General features: G+C 51.6%; 5 protein-coding genes across 5 annotated transcripts; 1 reads left to right on the forward strand and 4 right to left on the reverse strand.

The window, feature by feature from the left end:
- Positions 1-10,686: 10,686 nt before the first annotated feature.
- LOC138372634 (mRNA decay activator protein ZFP36L3-like) lies at positions 10,687-11,505 on the reverse strand. Its single transcript, XM_069338130.1, has one exon. It carries the CDS (start codon positions 11,503-11,505, stop codon positions 10,687-10,689), a length of 819 nt encoding a protein of 272 aa, XP_069194231.1.
- A 2,233-nt stretch (positions 11,506-13,738) lies between these two features.
- On the reverse strand, positions 13,739-14,299 carry LOC138372635 (keratin-associated protein 9-3). The gene has a single exon (XM_069338131.1). It carries the CDS (start codon positions 14,297-14,299, stop codon positions 13,739-13,741), a length of 561 nt encoding a protein of 186 aa, XP_069194232.1.
- A 2,961-nt stretch (positions 14,300-17,260) lies between these two features.
- Positions 17,261-18,055, reverse strand: LOC138372636 (mRNA decay activator protein ZFP36L3-like). The gene has a single exon (XM_069338132.1). It carries the CDS (start codon positions 18,053-18,055, stop codon positions 17,261-17,263), a length of 795 nt encoding a protein of 264 aa, XP_069194233.1.
- A 569-nt stretch (positions 18,056-18,624) lies between these two features.
- On the forward strand, positions 18,625-19,152 carry LOC138372637 (uncharacterized). Its single transcript, XM_069338133.1, has one exon. It carries the CDS (start codon positions 18,625-18,627, stop codon positions 19,150-19,152), a length of 528 nt encoding a protein of 175 aa, XP_069194234.1.
- Positions 19,153-20,988: 1,836 nt separating this feature from the next.
- Positions 20,989-21,702, reverse strand: LOC138372638 (mRNA decay activator protein ZFP36L3-like). The gene has a single exon (XM_069338134.1). The coding sequence runs from the start codon at positions 21,700-21,702 to the stop codon at positions 20,989-20,991; it is 714 nt and encodes a 237-aa protein (XP_069194235.1).
- Positions 21,703-24,778: the final 3,076 nt, after the last annotated feature.

Here is a 24,778-nt window from a genome sequence, read left to right on the forward strand (position 1 = left end):
GAGATTCAGTAGTTAAATTAGTTGCTACTGTAAATATTTGTCTTGCAGCACGTGAGAAGAATTCTCCCTGCCGCCTTCTCCCATGTTAATCCGTCCCATTCCTCAGCCAACCGAGTTCAGAGAATTAGAGGAAACGTCGTGACTTACCTAAAGGAATCATCTTTAAGCTAAGATTCTTTATATTCATTCATGAATTTATTACCATTATTTATATGCAGAATTCCTCAGGATTAACATGTGTTTATTGTGACTCTCATTACTATACTTATAATCTATGTTCCCATTTATGGTAATGACGTTAGTTTCACTATAATTCATAGGATTAGATTATTATTATTTGGATTAGTGAACGAACCACACTAGTTCCTGGACGTACTTACCTCCAGTAATAACCCCCCAATGTAGGTGTTTGAGGGTTAGATTCATTTAATTATACAGCCCATTAATTGTTTCTATGATCATATTCTCTAGTATTTTATCCATAGTTACTGGTTCATCTAGGAATTATCTAATAATCAGAAATTCTCAGTTTCCCTCTTTACTATAAAAGCGGGTGGTCCTTCGTAATTTAATTTACTACATTAATATTTAAATAATCAGATTCAAGCCCCAAATATCCCACATTATGGTCCTTATCGAACCGGATAGGCATTAAATTTATAATTAAAATATTAATCATTAATAACTAATCCTTGTGTGATAGAAGCTAGACTAACTATTTAATTAATTGTGTCAACTAACAGTGTAACACATCAGTTAGCCTAGATCACACTAACATATTGCTACTTTCACCTCATGTATAAGGTAGCTTTAGTGGGTCATAGTCAATTACCCACAACACTTAGACCTATACCTCACACAGAGGTGAGAATCTTTAGGTCACCAGGAGCAACAGCTCACAACTTTTACAATAACCCCACCCTAACACCTGCGTTAGAGTGGCCTCACCATCTAACCATTATATACTTAGGTGGTAATGACATCCACCCCACTCGTCATCCAGCTGAGGTGATCAAACACCTCAAAGCCATAATTTCTTTTTTCAAGCTCATCAGTGAATCAGTAGTATTCACATTAGTGGAACCTCGCCAACCAAGTCAAAATAATCGTTGGGGAGTAACCCCAGAATACTACCTGAGAGCTGCTAAGTACATAAATTTCAGGCTGAAAAAAACGAGTGAGATTGGATGCCACATATATCCAATTTACAGCCAGACCTTACAGACAGAACCTGACCAGAGATGGTGTACACTTGTCAGGGGAATCTAGGTTGCATGTGGTTGACAAGTTAATTAACACCATCAACCATCACAAACGGCAGTGGCTAGCAAGCCAAACTTAACTGTGCATAATTGTTCACCTGTGTGTGCCAGAGCACTCTTATAAAACAAAAAAAACAAAAATACAGCACAACTATATTCACCTTACTGCACCACAATAATCTTTACCCATGTTATTAGGTAGAATTTAGGCTGAGATTGTGCTGAATTTGGTACAAGCCCAGACTAAATAACTTTATAGTTCTTAGTTAGGAATTATTACGACTAGATCTAAGCTAGTCAGTGTTGTATGTATTATATTATTTGTGCTGACCCTATACAGGGTGGGATTAATTTTTGAGATAACTCTGATTGGAGTGTCTCCATAATATTTCTCTTGTAATGCATTATTTTGTGTATCTATTTTGTGTATTGCTAGATAATCCCCATTAACTCTGATGGTGATATAGAAGAGCTAACCGGACGAGAACTAATGGTGAAGTTCAGACAGTACACAAAATATCTAGCTATTTGTTGTTAGGTAGGTACATTCAACCTCAAGTGAGGTAAAATATAAAGTAGTCACCTTAAATTAGGCTACAATTAATGTTACTTATTCACTAATGAACAAGTACCCAAGCTTCATTAGTAATACATATACTAACACTGTGAAGTTTGAACCTAAGCCCAACATGGCTACTCCTGAGCAATTGAGGAGAACCTACATTGGCCTTAAAGGTCATTTGACCAGATTAATTAATAAGGCTGAGGGCTTAACTAAAGATACTCCCATTGACTCTTATCACTTAGAGACATCAGTTAGATTGGCTGATCTGAAATTTGATCAAGTCAGATCTGCAGGTCAATCTTATCTTGATCTGCTAAATACTGTAGAAACTGATCCTGAGGAAGCAAGTCAAATTGTAGACGACATCTCCCAGTATGAAGATGAGACTCAAGATAGAATTATCAGGCTAAATCTAAATTAGCCAAACAATCTGGATCCAATACCAGTAACAATGGGTCTCACTTGAATAATCACTTACCCGAGGTTCGTTTACCTACTCTAGACTTGCCTACATTTTCAGGATTAGATACAGAAAATTGGGACAATTTTTGGACTTCCTTTGAAGTTCGCATCCATAAGAAACAGTCTCTAGACAAGGTTTCTAAATTTTCATACCTACTTAGTCTTCTCACAGGAGAGGCTAAAAAGGTCATCCATAACCTTACTCTTAATGAGAGTAATTATGAGGAAGCTATAAAACTCCTGAAGTTGAACTATTGCAACCAAGAGTTAAGTATAGCTACCCTCTATTATCAATTGCTAGATCTGAATGCACCAAACAGTAGACCAGAGTCACTTCAAAGCTTCAGACTAGAAGTAGAGTCTCTAGTAAAGGCCTTAGATACTAAAGTTAATATACCTGCTTCTGAATGGTCTATCAAGCTACTATTACAGAGGAAATTACCTCGAAATGTCTTGACAGAGCTCTGCTCACATTATAATACTGAGTTTCTTACTCTCGATCAAATTTTCGAGGGGTTGAGGATCACAGTTAACAGGTTGAAGACTCATGACAAAATTAAACCTGAGTCTAAGCCAACTAATGCTGATATTTCAGTCAAACCTAAACAGACTCAGAGTAAGTCTAATAAATATAAATCCAAACCTACTCCATCCACTAGGAAAAGAAGTGGAAATGTAGGTACATATTCAGTATCTCCTTCAGAGATAACCAATGACTTGTCTACTAAAGAGACTAAGTCTATTAACCAGAGAAAGTGTCTGTTCTGCAATCAGGAACACACCACTTACCAATGCTCTGTTTATCCTACTTATAATGTTAGGGTTAAAAGGTTACAGGAATTGCACAAGTGCACCAAGTGCATGGGCTCTCATGATCCCAAGAAATGTGCAGTACCGCTACGTACCTGCAACCGTTGTAACCAAGGTGTACACCACTACGCCTTATGTAGAAAATCTTCTACACCAACCATGACCACTGGAGAGAATTCTACTAATTCTACTGCAGTGCAATATTGTAAAGTACATCACGAAGTAAATGTACTTGCTACTGAGTCAGGCAATCATACTACTTTGCCTACAGCTCAACTTAAACTAATAAACCGAAGATCTAGAATTAACACTAGGGGTCTTTTTGACCAAGGTTCACAGAAAACCTTCATTACACAACAGTTGGTAGATGAGTTAAAATTAAAACCTGCCAAAAGTGTGAGGTTAAACATTTCTGGTTTCCTGTCAAATAGTGGACCTCGTGACTACAAGGTAGTTAAAGTATTAGTTAGATTAGGATCTTCTACTAGCCCAATCCATGCGGTAGTAGTGGATAAGATTCCTACGGACCTGCAGGTCACAGGATTAGCTCGCACTGCGAGACACCTTAAACGAAACCGCATGAGGCTAGCATATCATAAAATAAATTCTGACTGCCTCACAGATATTGGAATACTAATAGGCGCGGATCATTATTACAAGTTTATAACTGGATGCACTAGGCAACATGGTATGAATTTGTTGTCGTCCGCAGGGGGCAAATTGCTCACAGGACCAGTGCTTTTCAGACAAGGTCCAGCGTCCACAAACCAACAATCCAATAATGTAATTGTGGCGTGACTAGGCTTAGAACAGTCACCCCTACGCTTCAGGGAAATAGCCGAGGACATAGAGTCTGACCCACCAATACATCGTTTGTGGGATTTAGACACGTTAGGCATCATCCCTGAGCAACCAAGTCCTGATGATACATGGACTTACCAGCAATATCTGGATACAGTTGTCTACTCAAATAAACAATACTGGGTAAGACTCCCATGGAAGTTAGATCATCCACAACTTCCAGTGAATTATTTTATGGCAGCCTTACAATTGCAGTCTCAATTAACACGACTGCAGAAGCAGCCAGACAAACTAAACCTGTACCATCAACTTATCCAACAACAACTTAACAATAAGTTCATTGAAGTTGTTGAACACGATGACCGGAAAACAGGTCATTATTTACCTTACCATGTTGTGGTGAAAGACTCATTGACAACACCTATTCGTATTGTCTTTAACTGCAGTGCTAAAGTAAAGCCGAGCAGTGTGTCTTTAAATGATTGTCTCCAAACGGGACCTAGCCTAACACAAAGGCTACATGACGTGTTGTTACGATTTCGCACAGGCATTTTTGCCTATACAGCTGACATCAGCAAAGCCTTTCTCCGAGTAGGATTGCAGGAGGAAGATCGTGACTACACAAAATTCCTCTGGTTCAAGGATCCACTGGATCCTAACAGTGAAGTAATCACCTATCGGTTTGCCTCCGTATTATTTGGTGCTACGTCCTCACCGTTTCTTTTGCAAGCAACATTAGACACGCATTTGAGGAAATCAGACAGCCCTTATAAGGCAACCATTAGCGACAACTTGAATGTCGACAATTTCCAGGGGACAACTAATGATCAAGCTGATCTGGTAGAAATCTACCATGAGGCTAACCGTGAACTGTTAGGAGCCAATATGCCACTACAGTCATGGGCCTCAAATAATAAACTGCTTAACCAGGTAATCGAGAAAGAATTTCCAGATTATCAGGTACCCAGTCAATTAAAGGTTCTAGGCGTGGAATGGAACACCAGCACTGACGAGATGAATGTCAAGTCAGTGCAAACTGATAATTCAACCCTTACCATGAGAACACTGCTCTCATTTGTCAGTCAATCATTTGACCCTTTAGGCCTACTTAGTCCTATATTAATAAGGGGCAAACTCCTAATGCAGGAGTGCTGGCAGAAACATATGGGATGGGATGATCCGTTATCAAGTGAGTTACAAGCCAAATGGCAAATACTCTCAACGGATTTTAATCAGTTAGGCGTTTTGAAATTTCCTCGTAATGCTTCAGGACCAAACTTACCCACCGATTTGCACGTTTTTTGCGATGCCTCTGGCAAAGCATATGGTGCAGCAGCCTATTTAGTTAACAGTGCTCAATCAATTTTACTCACATCAAAAGCAAGAGTTGCTCCCATCAAGAAGAGATCTTTACCTCAGATGGAGTTGACTGCATTGCTAGTGGGAGTAAGATTGGCTCATTGCCTGACAAAGACACTCAATAATATCCACTTTGGTGAGATTGTAGTGTGGTCAGACAACGAGGCAGTCTTACAATGGGTAAGAAACAATAACAACAAAACTCCCTACGTCAGCAATCGCGTCAGGGAGATTCATGATTTATCTGATGGATATAAGTTTAGACATGTCCCTACTAAGGACAATCCTGCGGATTATTTATCAAGAGGATTGACATTAAAACAACTTGTCAAGTCTTCGCTGTGGTTCAATGGACCTTCATGGCTTGTTGGTGGTCAGTGGCCCAAACAAAAGTCACAAGTCATAGTGACCAATATCACCACTCCCATGGAGGAACCAGAGCCTCAGCGAATATTAGCCATTGATCCTCATCATTATTCTAACTTAAGTAAATTGTTACGAGTGACTGCGCACGTGTTTGATTTCCTTGCTAAAGTAGGAATTCGACATAGATTTCCCAATCCTATCCACTATTGGATCAAGCGTGCACAGCAAGAGACATACGGAAGCGAATTTGAGAATCTTCCAGATAAATTGACTGAATCTCTAGGCGTCTGGTATGATGCCAACACTCATAACATATTACGATGTGGAGGACGTTTGCTACATGCAAAGATTGACTTAGACACTAAGAATCCAATTCTTTTACCTCGTCACCACATCATCACTAAACTTCTTGTCTTACATCACCATCAATATGGTACCCTACATGGTGGAGTTTTAGATACTCTCACCGACCTTAGACAAAAGTACTGGCTTCCTCAAGGTCGTCAGACTGTTAAGACAATTATTAAATCTTGTGTAATCTGTAAGAGATACGACGCTAGAGTATGTCCTTACCCAGGACCTCCACCACTCCCAGAAGAGCGAGTGGTTCATCTTCGTCCTTTCGAAACCACTGGTGTTGATTATACAGGAGCCTTACTCCTCACTGGTAACCCAGATAATATACCAGTGAAGGCGTACATTTGTCTCTTTACATGTGCTACAACCAGAGGCGTACACTTAGAGGTCACTCCAGACATGAGTGCTGAAGCTTTCATTCAAGCTTTCCGCAGATTTGCTGCCCGCCGACCGTGTCCTAAATTAATGATATCGGACAACGGATCTAATTTTGTGGCAGGAGAAAGTTGTTTGCGAGAAGTCTGGAACCACCCAGAAGTACAGTCAGTCTTACAGAGAAGACAATGTCACTGGACAATTAATTCATAGCACCGAGAGCCCCTTGGCAAGGTGGGTTCTATGAGCGAATGGTAGGCACAGTCAAGAAGTGTCTAAGGAAAACTTTACACCGACAAAAGGTCAGTTACTCAGAACTCCAAACCATTGTTGTGGAAATCGAGGCGCGAGTCAATAACCGCCCAATCACCTACCTGTCTGATGATTTTACCCAGAGAGAACCTCTGAGCCCCTCTCACTTGATCCATGGAGGTCTACTGAGCCCTCTCATCCCTTTAGCCGAAGAGGACCCTGTAGACCCGTCACATGTGACCAGAGGAGACTTGGTGGAAAGCTACCAGCATCTTTCTAGAGTTATTAACAGGTGGAATGAGGTGTGGACTCGAGAGTATCTCACAGCTCTACGAGAGTACCACTACGGAGCTTCGAGTCCTTACAATAAGGTGCAATTAAAGCCAGGAGACCTAGTACTTGTCGACAGTGATGGACCAAGGTCAGAGTGGCCTATAGGTAAAATTGTTACCATTCATCCAGATCGACATGGTGTCCTAAGAGTAGTCAAAGTTTTATGCCGAGGCAACACTACTCTAAAAACTTTAGAGAAGCTGATTCCCCTTGAACTGACTGAGCAAGAATATCAGCCAGATCCAGTTTCCCCAGTAATTTCAGAAGACAATGATTCTGTTCCTCCAAGCAACCGCCCCACTAGAGCTGCTGCTCAACAATGTAGGCGGAATTTGCAAGCCTATTACAACTCTGAACAAGAGTAATTTCCTTCACTTCCCACTGAGATAACTATGATGATGCTACGATGTGATATCACGTAACAAAACATTACATGTCACTATGACCCAGGATATCGCATCACCGTAAATTCTGTTAGTTTAAATTGGGGGAGTTAAATTCTATAAATATTCTGTAGGCTACATGCAACATGTTTCATTTGACATGTAAATAGCAAGACTCAAGTTCTTGTAAGTCCTTGATAAATCCGGGACGTTCGTTATGTGTGTACTAACATACACCCGACGTCACCATACTGGCGTCACCCGACGCCAGTATTGCGTCAGATTTCATTACAATAAACACATTATATCCAATGTATGTGAGAATTAAATTCGATTCTCTTTAACTAAGGCATTCTGTATGATAACTAATTACCGATGATTTGACCTCCAACTAAAAGCCGAATAGAGCGTTGGAGTCATAGCGATTGTCTAGTAATAAAAGTTAACGTCACCAGTGAATGCCATGGGGAGACATTAATTCCTCTCCCTTATATATTTACTATCTCTAAATTGGCAAATAATAATATTTTCCTCTTCTAAATAATAAACCCGTCCAGTCTTCAACATTTCAAGCGTAAATGCGAGAAATATTAATGTTCGTGACAATAATTTGTTTTATGAACGCGGGACGCGGCGTGGGTTGAGGAAGCTTACAGTACACGTGGAGAGCCGCTCGGAGGCAGACCTGCTCATACCGTACTCACAAGGAGACGCCATTGCCCAGCCATTAGGGTAGACGTTATCCATCCCCAGATGAAAGCCGCCACTGTGAGGCGTGAATAACCTTGCAGATAATATCTTCAACTGGTGCTGGTGTCAGATAAGGAACCTCTCTAACCTGGTTCTTGACTACACGTGACCGGCCAGTGAAGCGCGCCACGATCCAGGATAGGCTTAGCCGGAGCCTGGGGACGCGAATTTCGGCAATCTTAAAACTTATACAGTGCCCTTTCAGCTAAGTATATTCCCTTTATGTGATGCATCTTGTAAAGTGTTTTGTAGTAGCTGGGTGATTGACCGTTACGACGCACGATAACATCTAATAACAGGTTATTAAATTTGTCACTTGTAACTCTCAATTTCTTGAATATAGAGATTCAGTAGTTAAATTAGTTGCTACTGTAAATATTTGTCTTGCAGCACGTGAGAAGAATTCTCCCTGCCGCCTTCTCCCATGTTAATCCGTCCCATTCGTCAGCCAACCGAGTTCAGAGAATTAGAGGAAACGTCGTGACTTACCTAAAGGAATCATCTTTAAGCTAAGATTCTTTATATTCATTCATGAATTTATTACCATTATTTATATGCAGAATTCCTCAGGATTAACATGTGTTTATTGTGACTCTCATTACTATACTTATAATCTATGTTCCCATTTATGGTAATGACGTTAGTTTCACTATAATTCATAGGATTAGATTATTATTATTTGGATTAGTGAACGAACCACACTAGTTCCTGGACGTACTTACCTCCAGTAATAACCCCCCAATGTAGGTGTTTGAGGGTTAGATTCATTTAATTATACAGCCCATTAATTGTTTCTATGATCATATTCTCTAGTATTTTATCCATAGTTACTGGTTCATCTAGGAATTATCTAATGATCAGAAATTCTCAATTTCCGTCTCTACTATAAAAGCGGGTGGTCCTTCGTAATTTAATTTACTACATTAATATTTAAATAATCAGATTCAAGCCCCAAATATCCCACAGCATGAGGGCTCCAGGCAGCAAGTGAGCTTCAGGCAGCATGTGGACTGCAGGCAGCTAGTGGGCTTCAGGCAGAATGTTGGCTCCAAACAACAAGTGTACTTCAGGCAGCAAGTGGGCTTAAGGCAGCATGTGGGCTTCAGTCAGAATTTAGGGTCCTGGCCGCATGTGGGCTTCAGGCAGATTGTGGGCTCCAAGCAGCAAGTGTGCTCCAGGCAGCAAGTGGGCTTCAGGCAGATTGTGGGCTCCAAGCAGCAAGTGTGCTCCAGGCAGCAAGTGGGCTTCAGACAGCATGTAGGTTTCAGGCAGAATTTGGGCTCCAGGCAGTATGTGGGCTCCAGGCAAAATGTGAGCTCCAGGAAGCAAGAGGGCTTCAGGCAGCATGTGGGTTCCATGCAGCATGTGGACTAAAGGCAAAATGTGAGCTCCAGGCAGCATGTGGGCTCCAGACAGCATGTGCGCTCTGACAGCATGTTGGCTCCAGGTAGCATTTGGGCTCTGGCAGCATGTGGGCTCTAGGTAGCATGTGGGCTCCAGGCAGCATGTAGGCTCCAGGTAGCAAGTGGGGCTCCAGGCAGCATGTGGGCTCCAGGCAACATTTAGGTTCCAGGAAGCATGTGGGCTCCAAGCAGCACGTGGGTTCCAGGCAGCATGTGGACTCCAGGCAACATGTGGGCTCCAGGAAGCATGTGAACTCCAGGCAACATGTGGGTTCTAGACAGCATGTGGGCTCTGGCAGCATGTGGACTCCAGACAGCATAAGGCTCCAGGCAGCATGTAGGCTTCGGTAAGCATGTAGGCTCTAGGAAGCATGTGGTCTCCAGGCAGCAAGTTTGCTCGAAGCAGCATGTAGGCTTCAGGCAGCATGTGGGTTTCAGGTAGCAAGTGGGCTCCAGGCAGCAAGTGTGCTTCAGGCAGAATGTGGGCTGCAGGCAGCATGTTTGCTCCAGGCAGCAAGTAGGCACCAGGCAGGAAGTGGGCTTCAGGCAGCATGTGGGCATCAGGCAGCATTTGGGCTCCAGGCTGCATGTGGGCTTCAGGCACATTGTGGGCTCCACGCAGCATGTGGGCTCCAGGCAGCATGTGGGCTCCAGGCAGCAAGTGAGCTTCAGGCAGCATGTGGACTCCAGGCAGCTAGTGGGCTTCAGGCAGAATGTGGGCTTTAGGCAGAATTTGGGCTGCAGGCAGCATGTGGGCTTCAGGCAGCAAGTGGGCTTCAGGCAGCAAGTGGGCTTCAGGTAGCATGTGGGCTTCAGGCAGAATTTTGACTCCAAGCAGCAAGTGTGCTTCAGGCAGCAAATGGGCTTGAGGCAGCTTGTGAGCTTCAGGCAGAATTATGGTTCCTGGCAGTATGTGGGCTCCAGGCAAAATGTGAGCTCCAGGAAGCAAGAGGGCTTCAGGCAGCATGTGGGTTTCAGGCAGCATGTGGACTCCAGGCAACATGTGGGTTCCAGGCAGCATGTGGGCTCCAGACAGCATGTAGGCTCCAGGTAGCAAGTGGGCTCCAGGCAGCATGTGGGCTCCAGGCTACTTGTGGGCTCCAGGAAGTATGTGGGGTCCTGGCAGCATGTGGGCTCCAGTAAGCTTTTGGGCTCCAGGCAGCAAGTGGGCTCCAGGCAGCATGTGGGCTTCAGGCAGCATGTGGGCTTTAGGCAGCATGTAGGTTTAGGCAGCACGTGGGTTTCAGGCACATTGCGGGCTCCAGGTAGCATGTGGGCTTCAGGCAGCATGTGGGCTGCAGGCAACATGTGGGCTCCAGGCAGCAATTGGGCTCCAGGCAGCAAGTGGGCTCCTGGCAGCAAGTGGGCTCCAGGCAGCAAGTGGGCTCCAGGCAGCAAGTGGGCTCCAGGCAGAAAGTGGCTTCAGGCACATTGTGGGCTCCAGGCATCAAATGAGCTCTAGGTAGCATATGGGCTCCAAGCAACATATGGGATCCAGGCACCTTGTGAGCTCCAGGCCGCATGTGGGTTCCAGGCACCTTGTGGGCTATAGGCAGCAAGTGGGCTTCTGGCAGGAAATGGGCTCCAGGCAGCAAGTGGGCTTCATGCAGAATGTGGGCTTCAGGCAGTATTTGGGCTCCAGGCAGCATGTGGGCTTCAGGCAACATGTGTGCTCCATGCTGCATGTGGGCTCCAGGCAGCATTTGGGCTCCAGGCAGCATGTGGGCTCCAAGCAGCATGTGGGCTCCTTGCAGCATGTGGGATCCAGGCAGCATTTGGGCTCCAGGCAGCATGTGGGTTCCAGGCAGCATGATGGTTGCAGGCTGCAAGTGTGCTCCAGGCAGCATGTGGGCTCCAGGCAGCAAGTGGGTTCCAGGCAGTAAGTGGGCTTCAGGCAGCATGTGGGCTCCAGGCAGCATGTGGGTCTCCAGGGAGTAAGTGGGCTCCAGGCAGGAAGTGGGCTTAAGGCAGCATGTAGGCTTCAGGCTGCATTTGGGCTCCAGGTGGCATGTGGGCTTCAGGCACATTGTGGGCTCCACGCATCATGTGGGCTGCAGGCAGCAAGAGAACTTCAGGCAGCATGTGGACTCCAGGGAGCTTGTGGGCTACAGGCAGAATGTGGGTTCCAAGCAGCAAGTTTGCTCCAGGCGGCAAGTGGTCTCCAGGCAGCATGTGGGCTCCAGGTAGCATGTGGGCTCCAGGAAGAATTTTGGGCTCCAGGCAGTATGTGCGCTGCAGGCAGCAGGTGCGCTATAGAATGTGTGGGTTCCAAGCAGCATGTGGGCTCCAGGCAGCATGTGGTCTCCAGGCAGCATGTGGGCTCCAGGTAGCATGTGGGCTCCAGACAGAATGTGGGCTCCAGACAAAATGTGAGCTCCAGAAAGCAAGTGGGTTTCAGGCTGCATGTGGGTTCGAGGCAGCATGTGATTTCCAGGCAACATGTGGGCTCCAGGCCATATGTGAACTCCAGGCAACATGTGGGCTCTAGATAGCATGTGGGCTCTGGCAGCATGTGGGCTCCAGACAGCATGTAGGCTCCAGGTAGCAAGTGGGCTCCAGGCAGCATGTGGGCTTCAGGCAGCATGTGGGCTTCAGGCAGCATGTAGGCTTAGGCAGCACGAAGGTTTCAGGCACATTGTGGGCTCCATTTAGCATGTGGGCTTTAGGCAGCATATGGGCTGAGGCCGCATGTGGGCTCCAGGCAGCAATTGGGCTCCAGGCAGCAAGTGGGCTCCTGGCAGCAAGTGGGCTCCAGGCAGCAAGTGGGCTCCAGGCCGGAAGTGGGCTATAGGCAGCGTGTGGGCTCCAGGAACCAATAGGCTCTAGGCAGCAAATGGGCTCAAGGCAGCAAGTGGGCTCCAGAAAACATATGGGCTCAAGGGAGCATGTGGGTTCCAGGCAACATGTGGTTTCTAAGGAGCATGTGGGCTCCAGGCAACAAGTGGGCTCCAGGCAGGATGTGGGCTCTCGGGAGCATGTGAGCTGCACGCAGCATATGGGCTCTAGGAAATATGTGGGCTTAAGGCAGCATGTGAGCTCTAGGGAGCATGTGGGCTCAAGCAGCAAGTAGGCTCCAGGCAGCAAATGAGCTCTAGGCAGGATGTGGGCTCCAGGCAGCAAGTGAGCGCCAGGCAGCATGTGGGATCTAGGGAGCATGTGGGCTCCAGGCAGCATGAGGGTTCCAGGCAGCAAGTGGGCTCCAGGCAGCAAGTGGGCTCGAGACAGCAAGTGGGCTTCATGCAGCATATGGGCTTCATTCAGCAATTGGTCTCCAGGCAGCATTTGGGCTCCAGGCAGCAAATGAGCTCTAGGTAGCATTTGGGCTCCAAGCAACATATGGGATCCAGGCACCTTGTGAGCTCCTGGCCGCATGTGTGTTCCAGGGACCTTGTGGGCTCTAGGCAGCAAGTGGGCTTCAGGAAGGAAATGGGCTCCAGGCAGCAAGTGGGCTTCATGCAGAATGTGGGCTTCAGGCAGTATTTGGGCTCCAGGCAGCAAGTGGGCTTCATGCAGAATGTGGGCTTCAGGCAACATGTGTGCTCCATGCAGCATGTGGGCTCCGGCCAGCATTTGGGCTCCACGCAGCATGTGGGTTCCAGGCAGCATGTGGGTTGCAGGCTGCAAGTGTGCTCCAGGCAGCATATGGGCTCTTGGCAGCAAGTAGGCTCCATGCAGCATGTTGGCTCCAGGGAGCATGTGGGCTCCATACAGCATGTAGGCTTCACGCAACATGTGGGCTCCACACAGCATAAGGCTCCAGGCAGCATGTAGGCTTCGGTAAGCATGTGGGTTCCTGGCAGCATTTGAGCTCCAGGCAGCATTTGGACTCCACACAGCATGTGGATTCCAGGCAGCATGTGGGATCCAGGCTGCAAGTGGGCTCCAGGCACCATGTGGGCTCCAGGCAGCATGCGGTCTCCAGGCAGCATGTGGGCTCCAGGCACCAAGTGAGCTTCAGGCAGTATGTGGACTCCAGGCACCTGGTGGGCTTCAGTCAGAATGTGGGCTTCCGACAGAATTTGGGCTGCAGGCAGCATGTGGGCTTCAGGCGGCAAGTGGGCTCCAGGCAGCATGTGTGCGTCAGGCACATCGTGAGCTCCTCGAAGCATGTGGGCTTCAGGCAGCATGAGGGCTCCAGGCAGCAAGTGAGCTTCAGGCAGCATGTGTACTCCAGGCAGCTAGTGGGCTTCAGGCAGAATGTGGGCTCCAAACAACAAGTGTGCTTCAGGCAGCAAGTGGGCTTAAGGCAGCATGTGGGCTTCAGGCAGAATTTGGGCTCCAGGCCGGATGTAGGCTTAGGCAGATTGTGGGTTCCAAGCAGCAAGTGTGCTCCAGGCAGTAGGTGGGCTTCAGGCAGCATGTAGGCATCAGGCAGAATTTGGGGTCCAGGCAGTATGTGGGCTCCAGGCAAAATGTGAGCTCCAGGAAGCAAGAGGGCTTCTGGCAGCATGTTGGCTCCAGGCAGCATGTGGGCTCTAGGCAGCATGTGGGCTCCAGGCTACATTTAGGCTCTAGGAAGCATGTGGGCTGCAAGCAGCACGAGGGTTCCAAGCAGCATGTGGACTCCAGGCAACATGTGGGCTCCAGGCAGCATGTGAACTCCAGGCAACATGTGGGCTCTAGACAGTATGTGGGCTCTGGCAGCATGTGGGCTCCAGACAGCATGTGGACTCTGGCAGCATGTCGGCTCTGGCAGAATGTGGGCTCAGCAGCATTTCGGTTCAGCAGCATGTGGGCTTCAGGCACATTGTGGGCTAAAGGCAGAAGAAGGGCTCCAGGCAGCGTGTGGGCTCCAGCTGGCAGCAAGTGGGCTCCACGCATCATGTGGCCTCCAGGCAGCCTGTGGGGTCCAGGCAGCCTGTGGGGTCCAGGCAGCCTGTGGGGTCCAGGCAGCCTGTGGGGTCCAGGCAGCATGTGGGCTCCAAGCAGCACGTTGGTTCCAGGCAGCATGTGGGTTCCTGACAGCATGTGGGCTCTACGCAGCATGTGGGCTCAAGGCAGCATGTGGGCTTCAGGTAGCATCTGGGATCAAGGCAGCATGTGGGTTTCAGGCCGCATGTTGGCTCCAGACAGCAAGTGGTCTCCAGACAGCAAGTGGTCTCCAGACAGCAAGTGGTCTCCAGACAGCAAGTGGTCTCCAGACAGCAAGTGGTCTCCAGACAGCAAGTGGTCTCCAGACAGCAAGTGGTCTCCAGGCAGCAAGTGGTGTCCAGGAAGAATTTTGGGCTCAAGGCAGTATGTGGGCTCCAGGCAGCAGGTGCGCACCATAATATGTGGGTTCTAAGCAGCATGTGGGCTCCAGGCAGCATGTGGCCTCCAGGCAGCATGTGGGCTCCAGGTAGCATGTGAGCTCCAGACAGATATGGGCTCCAGACAAAATGTGAGCTCCAGAAATCAAGTGGGTTTCAGGCAGCATGTGGGTTCCAGGCAGCATGTGGACTCCAGGCAACATGTAGGCTCCAGGAAACATGTGAACTTCAGGCAACATGTGGGCTCTAGACAGCATGTGGGCTCTGGCAGCATGTGGGCTCAAGACAGCATGTGGACTCTGGCTACATGTCGGCTCTGGCAGAATGTGGGCTGAGCAGCATGTGGGCTTCAGGCACATTGTGGGCTCCAGGCAGAACGAGGGCTCCAGGTAGCATGTGGGCTCCAGCTGGTAGCAAGTGGGCTCCAGGCAGCATGTGGCCTCCAGACAGCATGTGGGCTCCAAGCAGCACGTGGGTTTCAAGGTGCATGTGGGTTCCAGGCTGCAAGTGTGCTACAGGTAGCATGTGGGCTCCAGGCAGCAAGTTGGCTATAGGCAGCATGTGGGCTCCAGGGAGCAAGTGGGCTCCAGGCAGCATGTGGGCTTCACGCACCATGTGGGCTTTAGGCAGCATAAGGCTCCAGGCAGTATGTAGGGTTCGGTAAGCATGTGGGCTCCAGGAATCATGTGGTCTCCTGGCAGCAAGTTTGCTCTAAGCAGCAAGTAGGCTTCAGGCAGCATGTGGGTTTCAGGTAGCAAGTAGGCTTAAGGCAGCAAGTAGGCTTCAGGCAGCATGTGGGCTGCAGGCAGCATTTTGGCTCCAGGCAGCAAGTAGGCACCAGACAGCAAGTGGGCTCCGGGTATCAAGTGTGCTCCAGACAGGAAGTAGGATTCAGGCAGCATGTGAGCTTCAGGCAGCATTTATGCTCCAGGCTGCATGTGTGCTTCAGGCACATTGTGGGCTCCACGCAGCATGTGGGCTCCACGCAGCATGTGGGCTCCACGCAGAATTTGGGCTGCGGCAACATGTTGGCTTCAGGCAGCATTTGAGCTCCAGGCAGCATGTGGGTTCCAGGCAGCATGTGGGTTCCAGGCAGCATGTTAGCTCCAGGCAGCAAGTGGTCTCCAGGCAGCATGTAGGCTATAGGTAGCATGTGGGCTCCAGGAAGAATTTTGGGCACCAGGCAGTATGTGGGATGCAAACATCAGGTGGGCTCCAGAATATGTGGGTTCCAAGCAGTATGTGGGCTCCAGGTAGCATGTGGTCTCCAGACAGCATGAGGGCTCCAGGTATCACGTGGGCTCCAGCCCGCATGTGGCGTCCAGAATATGTGGTTTCCAGGCAGCATGTGGGCTTCAGGCAGCATGTGGTCTCCAGGCAGCATGTGGGCTCCAGACAAAATGTGAGCTCCAGAAAGCAAGTGGGTTTCAGGCAGTATGTGAGTTCCTGGCAGCATATGTGGATTCCAGGCAACATGTGGGCTCCAGGCAGCTTGTGGACTCCAGGCAGCATGTGGGCTCTAGACAGGATGTGGGCTCTGGCAGCATGTGGGCTCCAGACAGCATGTGGACTCTAGCAGCATGTTGGCTCCGGCAGCATGTGGGTTCAGGCAGCATATGGGTTCAGGCAGCATGTGGGCTGCATGCCGCATTTAGGCTCCAGGCAGCAAGTGGGCTCCTAGCATCATTTGGGCTCCAGGCAGCATGTGGGTTCCAGGCAGCATGTGGGTTCCATGTACCAAGTGGGTTCCAGGCAGCAAGTGGGCTTCAGGCAGCATATCGGCTCCAGGCAGCATATGGCCTCCAGGCAGCATATGGGCTAAATGGAGCAAGTGAGCTCCAGGCAACATGTGAGCTTCACGCAGAATGTGGGCTCCAGGCAGCAAGTAGGCACCAGTCAGCAAGTGTGCTCCAGGCAGGAAGTGGGCTTAAGGCAGCATGTGGGCTTCAGACAGCATTTGGGCTCCCGGTAGCATATGTGGGTTTCAGGCACATTGTGGGCTCCACGCAGCATGTGGGCTTTAGGCAGCAAGAGAGCTTCAGGCAGCATGTGGACTCCAGGCAGCTAGTGGGCTTCAGGCAGAATGTGGGCTCCAATCAGCTAGATTGCTTCAGGCAGCAAGTGGGCTGCAGGCAGCATGTGGGCTTCAGGCAGAAATTGGGCTGCGGCAGCATGTTTGCTTCAGGCAGCGTGTGAGATCCAGGCAGCATGTGAGCTCCAGGCAGCAAGTAGGCACCAGGCAGCAAGTGGGCTCCGGGTATCAAGTGTGCTTCAGGCAGGAAGTGGGCTTCAGGCAGCATGTGGGCTTCAGGCAGCATTTGGACTCCAGGCAGCATGTGGGCTTCAGGCACATTGTGGGCTCCACGCAGCACGTGGGCTCCAGGCAGCATGTGGACCCCAGGCAGCAAGTGAGCTTCAGGCAGCATGTGGGCTGTAGGTTGCAAGTGTGCTCCAGGCAGCAAGTGGGCTTCAGGCAGCATATGGGCTGCAGGCAGCATGTTGGCTCCAGGAAGCAAGTAGGCATCAGGCAGAATCAAGTGTGCTCCAGGCAGGAAGTGGGCTTCAGGCAGCATGTAGGCTTCAGGCACATTGTGGGCTCCACGTAGCATGTGGGCTCCAGGCAGCATGTTGGTTCCACGCTGCAAGTGTGCTCCAACCAGCATGTGGGCTCCAGGCAGCAAGTGGGATCAAGGCAGCATGTGGGCTTCAGGCAGCACGTGGGCTCCAGGCAGCATGTGGGCTCCAAGGAGCAAGTCGGCTCCAGGGAGCATGTGGGCTTCACGCAGCATGTGCGCTCCAGGCAGCATAAGGCTCCAGGCAGCATGTAGGCTTCGGTCAGCATATAGGCTGTAGGAAGCATGTGGTCTCCAGGCAGGAAGTTTGCTCCAGGCAGGAAGTAGGCTTCAGGCAGCATGTGGGCTGCAGGCAGCATGTTCGCTCCAGGCAGCACGTAGGCACCAGGCTTCAAGTGGGCTCCGTGTATCAAGTGTGCTCTAGGCAGGAAATGGGCTTCAGGCAGCATGTGGGCTCCAGGCAGCATGTGGGCTTTAGGCACATTGTTAGCTCCTCGCAGCAAGTGGGCTGCAGGCAGCAAGTGGGCTTCAGGCAGCATGTGAGCTGCAGGCAGCATGTTCGCTCCAGCCAGCACGTAGGCACCAGGCTTCGAGTGGGCTCCATGTATCAAGTGTGCTCTAGGCAGGAAGTGGGCTTCAGGCAGCATGTGGGCTCCAGGCAGCATGCGGGCTTTAGGCACATTGTTAGCTCCTCGCAGCATGTGGGCTCCAGGCAGCATGAGGGCTCCAGGCAGCAAGTGAGCTTGAGGCAGCATGTGGACTGCAGGCAGCTAGTGGGCTTCAGGCAGAATGTTGGCTCCAAACAACAAGTGTACTTCAGGCAGCAAGTGGGCTTAAGGCAGCATGTGGGCTTCAGTCAGAATTTAGGGTCCTGGCCGCATGTGGTCTCCAGACAGCATGAGGGCTCCAGGTAGTACGTGGGCTCCAGCCCGCATGTGGCGTCCAGAATATGTGGTTTCCAGGCAGCATGTGGGCTTCAGGCAGCATGTGGTCTCCAGGCAGCATGTGGGCTCCACACAAAATGTGAGCTCCAGAAAGCAAGTGGGTTTCAGGCAGTATGTGAGTTCCTGGCAGCATATGTGGATTCCAGGCAACATGTGGGCTCCAGGCAGCTTGTGGACTCCAGGCAGCATGTGGGCTCTAGACAGTATGTGGGCTCTGGCAGCATGTGGGCTCCAGACAGCATGTGGACTCTAGCAGCATGTTGGCTCCTGCAGCATGTGGGTTCAGGCAGCATGTGGGTTCAGGCAGCATGTGGGCTGCATGCCGCATTTAGGCTCCAGGCAGCAAGTGGGCTCCTAGCATCATTTGGGCTCCAGGCAGCATGGGGTTCCAGGCAGCATGTGGGTTACAGGCTGCAAGTGTGCTCCAGGCAGCATGTGGGCTCCATGTACCAAGTGGGTTCCAGGCAGCAAGTGGGCTTCAGGCAGCATATCGGCTCCAGGCAGCATATGGCCTCCAGGCAGCATATGGACTCCATGGAGCAAGTGAGCTCCAGGCAACATGTGGGCTTCACGCAGAATGTGGGCTCCAGGCAGCAAGTAGGCACCAGGCAGCAAGTGTGCTCCAGGCAGGAAGTGGGCTTAAGGCAGCATGTGGGCTTCAGACAGCATTTGGGCTCCCGGTAGCATATGTGGGTTTCAGGCACATTGTGGGCTCCATGCAGCATGTGGGCTTTAGGCAGCAAGAGAGCTTCAGGCAGCATGTGGACTCCAGGCAGCTAGTGGGCTTCAGGCAGAATGTGGGCTCCAATCAGCTAGTTTGCTTCAGGCAGCAAGTGGGCTGCAGGCAGCATGTGGGCTTCAGGCAGAAATTGGGCTGCGGCAGCATGTTTGCTTCAGGCAGCGTGTGAGATCCAGGCAGCATGTGAGCTCCAGGCAGCAAGTAGGCACCAGGCAGCAAGTAGGCACCAGGCAGCAAGTGGGCTCCGGGTATCAAGTGTGCTTCAGGCAGCATGTTTGCTTCAGGCAGCATTTGGACTCCAGGCAGCATGTGGGCTTCAGGCACATTGTGGGCTCCACGCAGCACGTGGGCTCCAGGCAGCATGTGGACCCCAGGCAGCAAGTGAGCTTCAGGCAGCATGTGGGCTGTAGGTTGCAAGTGTGCTCCAGGCAGCAAGTGGGCTTCAGGCAGCATGTGGGCTGCAGGCAGCATGTTGGCTCCAGGAAGCAAGTAGGCACCAGGCTGTAAGTGGGCTCCGGGAATCAAGTGTGCTCCAGGCAGGAAGTGGGCTTCAGGCAGCATGTAGGCTTCAGGGACATTGTGGGCTCCACGTAGCATGTGGGCTCCAGGCAGCATGTTGGTTCCACGCTGCAAGTGTGCTCCAACCAGCATGTGGGCTCCAGGCAGCAAGTGGGATCAAGGCAGCATGTGGGCTTCAGGCAGCACGTGGGCTCCAGGCAGCATGTGGGCTCCAAGGAGCAAGTCGGCTCCAGGGAGCATGTGGGCTTCACGCAGCATGTGCGCTCCAGGCAGCATAAGGCTCCAGGCAGCATGTAGGCTTCGGTCAGCATATAGGCTGTAGGAAGCATGTGGTCTCCAGGCAGGAAGTTTGCTCCAGGCAGCAAGTAGGCTTCAGGCAGCATGTGGGCTGCAGGCAGCATGTTCGCTCCAGGCAGCACGTAGGCACCAGGCTTCAAGTGGGCTCCGTGTATCAAGTGTGCTCTAGGCAGGAAATGGGCTTCAGGCAGCATGTGGGCTCCAGGCAGCATGTGGGCTTTAGGCACATTGTTAGCTCCTCGCAGCAAGTGGGCTGCAGGCAGCAAGTGGGCTTCAGGCAGCATGTGAGCTGCAGGCAGCATGTTCGCTCCAGGCAGCACGTAGGCACCAGGCTTCGAGTGGGCTCCGTGTATCAAGTGTGCTCTAGGCAGGAAGTGGGCTTCAGGCAGCATGTGGGCTCCAGGCAGCATGCGGGCTTTAGGCACATTGTTAGCTCCTCACAGCATGTGGGCTCCAGGCAGCATGAGGGCTCCAGGCAGCAAGTGAGCTTGAGGCAGCATGTGGACTGCAGGCAGCTAGTGGGCTTCAGGCAGAATGTTGGCTCCAAACAACAAGTGTACTTCAGGCAGCAAGTGGGCTTAAGGCAGCATGTGGGCTTCAGTCAGAATTTAGGGTCCTGGCCGCATGTGGGCTTCAGGCAGATTGTGCGCACCAAGCAGCAAGTGTGCTCCAGGCAGCAAGTGGGCTTCAGACAGCATGTAGGTTTCAGGCAGAATTTGGGCTCCAGGCAGTATGTGGGCTCCAGGCAAAATGTGAGCTCCAGGAAGCAAGAGGGCTTCAGGCAGCATGTGGGTTCCATGCAGCATGTGGACTAAAGGCAACATGTGAGCTCTTGGCAGCATGTGGGCTCCAGACAGCATGTGGGCTCTGGCAGCATGTGGGCTCTAGGCAGCATGTGGGCTCCAGGCAGCATGTAGGCTCCAGGTAGCAAGTGGGGCTCCAGGCAGCATGTGGGCTCCAGGCAACATTTAGGCTCCAGGAAGCATGTGGGCTCCAAGCAGCACGTGGGTTCCAGGCAGCATGTGGACTCCAGGCAACATGTGGGCTCCAGGCAGCATGTGAACTCCAGGCAACATGTGGGTTCTAGACAGCATGTGGGCTCTGGCAGCATGTGGACTCCAGACAGCATAAGGCTCCAGGCAGCACGTGGTCTCCAGGCAGCAAGTTTGCTCGAAGCAGCAAGTAGGCTTCAGGCAGCATGTGGGTTTTCAGGTAGCACGTGGGCTCCAGGCAGCAAGTGTGCTTCAGGCAGCATGTGGGCTCCAGGCAGTATGTTTGCTCCAGGCAGCAAGGAGGCACCAGGCAGCAAGTGGGCTCCGGGTATCAAGTGTGCTCCAGGCAGGAAGTGGGCTTCAGGCAGGAAGTGGGCTTCAGGCAGGAAGTGGGCTTCAAGCAGCATGTGGGCATCAGGCAGCATTTGGGCTCCAGGCTGCATGTGGGCTTCAGGCACATTGTGGGCTCCACGCAGCATGTGGGCTCCAGGCAGCATGTGGGCTCCAGGCAGCAAGTGAGCTTCAGGCAGCATGTGGACTCCAGGCAGTAAGTGGGCTTCAGGCAGAATGTGGGCTTTAGGCAGAATTTGGGCTGCAGGCAGCATGTGGGCTTCAGGCAGCAAGTGGGCTTCAGGTAGCATGTGGGCTTCAGGCAGAATTTTGACTCCAAGCAGCAAGTGTGCTTCAGGCAGCAAATGGGCTTGAGGCAGCTTGTGAGCTTCAGGCAGAATTATGGTTCCCGGCAGTATGTGGGCTCCAGGCAAAATGTGAGCTCCAGGAAGCAAGAGGGCTTCAGGCAGCATGTGGACTCCAGGCAACATGTGGGTTCCAGGCAGCATGTGGGCTCTAGGCAGCATGTAGGCTCCAGACAGCATGTAGGCTCCAGGTAGCAAGTGGGCTCCAGGCAGCATGTGGGCTCCAGGCTACTTGTGGGCTCCAGGAAGTATGTGGGGTCCTGGCAGCATGTGGGCTCCAGGCTACTTGTGGGCTCCAGGCAGCAAGTGGGCTCCAGGCAGCATGTGGGCTTCAGGCAGCATGTGGGCTTTAGGCAGCATGTAGGTTTAGGCAGCACGTGGGTTTCAGGCACATTGCGGGCTCCAGGCAGCAATTGGGCTCCAGGCCGCAAGTGGGCTCCTGGCAGCAAGTGGGCTCCAGGCAGCAAGTGGGCTCCAGGCAGCAAGTGGGCCCCAGGCAGAAAGTGGCTTCAGGCACATTGTGGGCTCCAGGCATCAAATGAGCTCTAGGTAGCATATGGGCTCCAAGCAACATATGGGATCCAGGCACCTTGTGAGCTCCAGGCCGCATGTGGGTTCCAGGCACCTTGTGGGCTATAGGCAGCAGGTGGGCTTCTGGCAGGAAATGGGCTCCAGGCAGCAAGTGGGCTTCATGCAGAATGTGGGCTTCAGGCAGTATTTGGGCTCCAGGCAGCATGTGGGCTTCAGGCAACATGTGTGCTCCATGCTGCATGTGGGCTCCAGGCAGCATTTGGGCTCCAGGCAGCATGTGGGTTCCAGGCAGCATGATGGTTGCAGGCTGCAAGTGTGCTCCAGGCAGCATGTGGGCCCCAGGCAGCAAGTGGGTTCCAGGCAGCAAGTGGGCTTCAGGCAGTATGTGGGCTCCAGGCAGCATGTGGGTCTCCAGGGAGTAAGTGGGCTCCAGGCAGGAAGTGGGCTTAAGGCAGCATGTAGGCTTTAGGCTGCATTTGGGCTCCAGGTGGCATGTGGGCTTCAGGCACATTGTGGGCTCCACGCATCATGTGGGCTGCAGGCAGCAAGAGAACTTCAGGCAGCATGTGGACTCCAGGGAGCTTGTGGGCTACAGGCAGAATGTGGGTTCCAAGCAGCAAGTTTGCTCCAGGCAGCAAGTGGTCTCCAGGCAGCATGTGGGCTCCAGGTAGCATGTGGGCTCCAGGAAGAATTTTGGGCTCCAGGCAGTATGTGCGCTGCAGGCAGCAGGTGCGCTATAGAGTGTGTGGGTTCCAAGCAGCATGTGGGCTCCAGGCAGCATGTGGTCTCCAGGCAGCATGTGGGCTCCAGGTAGCATGTGGGCTCCAGACAGAATGTGGGCTCCAGACAAAATGTGAGCTCCAGAAAGCAAGTGGGTTTCAGGCTGCATGTGGGTTCGAGGCAGCATGTGATTTCCAGGCAACATGTGGGCTCCAGGCCATATGTGAACTCCAGGCAACATGTGGGCTCTAGACAGCATGTGGGCTCTGGCAGCATGTGGGCTCCAGACAGAATGTAGGCTCCAGGTAGCAAGTGTGCTCCAGGCAGCATGTGGGCTTCAGGCAGCATGTGGGCTTCAGGCAGCATGTAGGCTTAGGCAGCACGAAGGTTTCAGGCACATTGTGGGCTCCATTTAGCATGTGGGCTTTAGGCAGCATATGGGCTGAGGCCGCATGTGGGCTTTAGGCAGCATATGGGCTGAGGCCGCATGTGGGCTCCAGGCAGCAATTGGGCTCCTGGCAGCAAGTGGGCTCCAGGCAGCAAGTGGGCTCCAGGCCGGAAGTGGGCTATAGGCAGCGTGTGGGCTCCAGGAACCAATAGGCTCTAGGCAGCAAATGGGCTCAAGGCAGCAAGTGGGCTCCAGAAAACATATGGGCTCAAGGGAGCATGTGGGTTCCAGGCAACATGTGGTTTCTAAGGAGCATGTGGGTTTCAGGCAACATGTTGGATCTAGGGAGCACGTGGGCTCCAGGCAACAAGTGGGCTCCAGGCAGGATGTGGGCTCTAGGGAGCATGTGAGCTGCACGCAGCATGTGGGCTCTAGGAAATATGTGGGCTTAAGGCAGCATGTGAGCTCTAGGGAGCATGTGGGCTCAAGCAGCAAGTAGGCTCCAGGCAGCAAATGAGCTCTAGGCAGGATGTGGGCTCCAGGCTGCAAGTGAGCTCCAGGCAGCATGTGGGATCTAGGGAGCATGGGGGCTCCAGGCCGCATGAGGGTTCCAGGCAGCAAGTGGGCTCCAGGCAGCAAGTGGGCTCGAGACAGCAAGTGGGCTTCATGCAGCATATGGGCTTCATTCAGCAATTGGTCTCCAGGCAGCATTTGGGCTCCAGGCAGAAAGTGGCTTCAGGCACATTGTGGGCTCCAGGCAGCAAATGGGCTTCATGCAGAATGTGGGCTTCAGGCAACATGTGTGCTCCATGCAGCACGTGGGCTCCAGGCAGCATTTGGGCTCCACGCAGCATGTGGGTTCCAGGCAGCATGTGGGATGCAGGCTGCAAGTGTGCTCCAGGCAGCATGTGGGCTCTTGGCAGCAAGTAGGCTCCATGCAGCATGTTGGCTCCAGGGAGCATGTGGGCTCCATACAGCATGTAGGCTTCACGCAACATGTGGGCTCCACACAGCATAAGGCTCCAGGCAGCATGTAGGCTTCGGTAAGCATGTGGGTTCCTGGCAGCATTTGAGCTCCAGGCAGCATTTGGGCTCCAGGCAGCATGTGGATTCCAGGCAGCATGTGGGATCCAGGCTGCAAGTGGGCTCCAGGCACCATGTGGGCTCCAGGCAGCATGCGGTCTCCAGGCAGCATGTGGGCTCCATGCACCAAATGAGCTTCAGGCAGCATGTGGACTCCCGGCACCTAGTGGGCTTCAGTCAGAATGTGGGCTTCCGACAGAATTTGGGCTGCAGGCAGCATGTGGGCTTCTTGCGGCAAGTGGGCTCCAGGCAGCATGTGTGCGTCAGGCACATCGTGAGCTCCTCGAAGCATGTGGGCTCCAGGCAGCATGAGGGCTCCAGGCAGCAATTGAGCTTCAGGCAGCATGTGTACTCCAGGCAGCTAGTGGGCTTCAGACAGAATGTGGGCTCCAAACAACAAGTGTGCTTCAGGCAGCAAGTGGGCTTAAGGCAGCATGAGGGCTTCAGGCAGAATTTGGGCTCCAGGCCGGATGTGGGCACAGGCAGATTGTGGGTTCCAAGCAGCAAGTGTGCTCCAGGCAGTAGGTGGGCTTCAGGCAGCATGTAGGCTTCAGTCAGAATTTGGGGTCC

The sequence above is a fragment of the Procambarus clarkii genome, chromosome 39, assembly GCF_040958095.1.
Source record: "Procambarus clarkii isolate CNS0578487 chromosome 39, FALCON_Pclarkii_2.0, whole genome shotgun sequence".
In the NCBI taxonomy this organism is placed as follows: domain Eukaryota; kingdom Metazoa; phylum Arthropoda; class Malacostraca; order Decapoda; family Cambaridae; genus Procambarus; species Procambarus clarkii.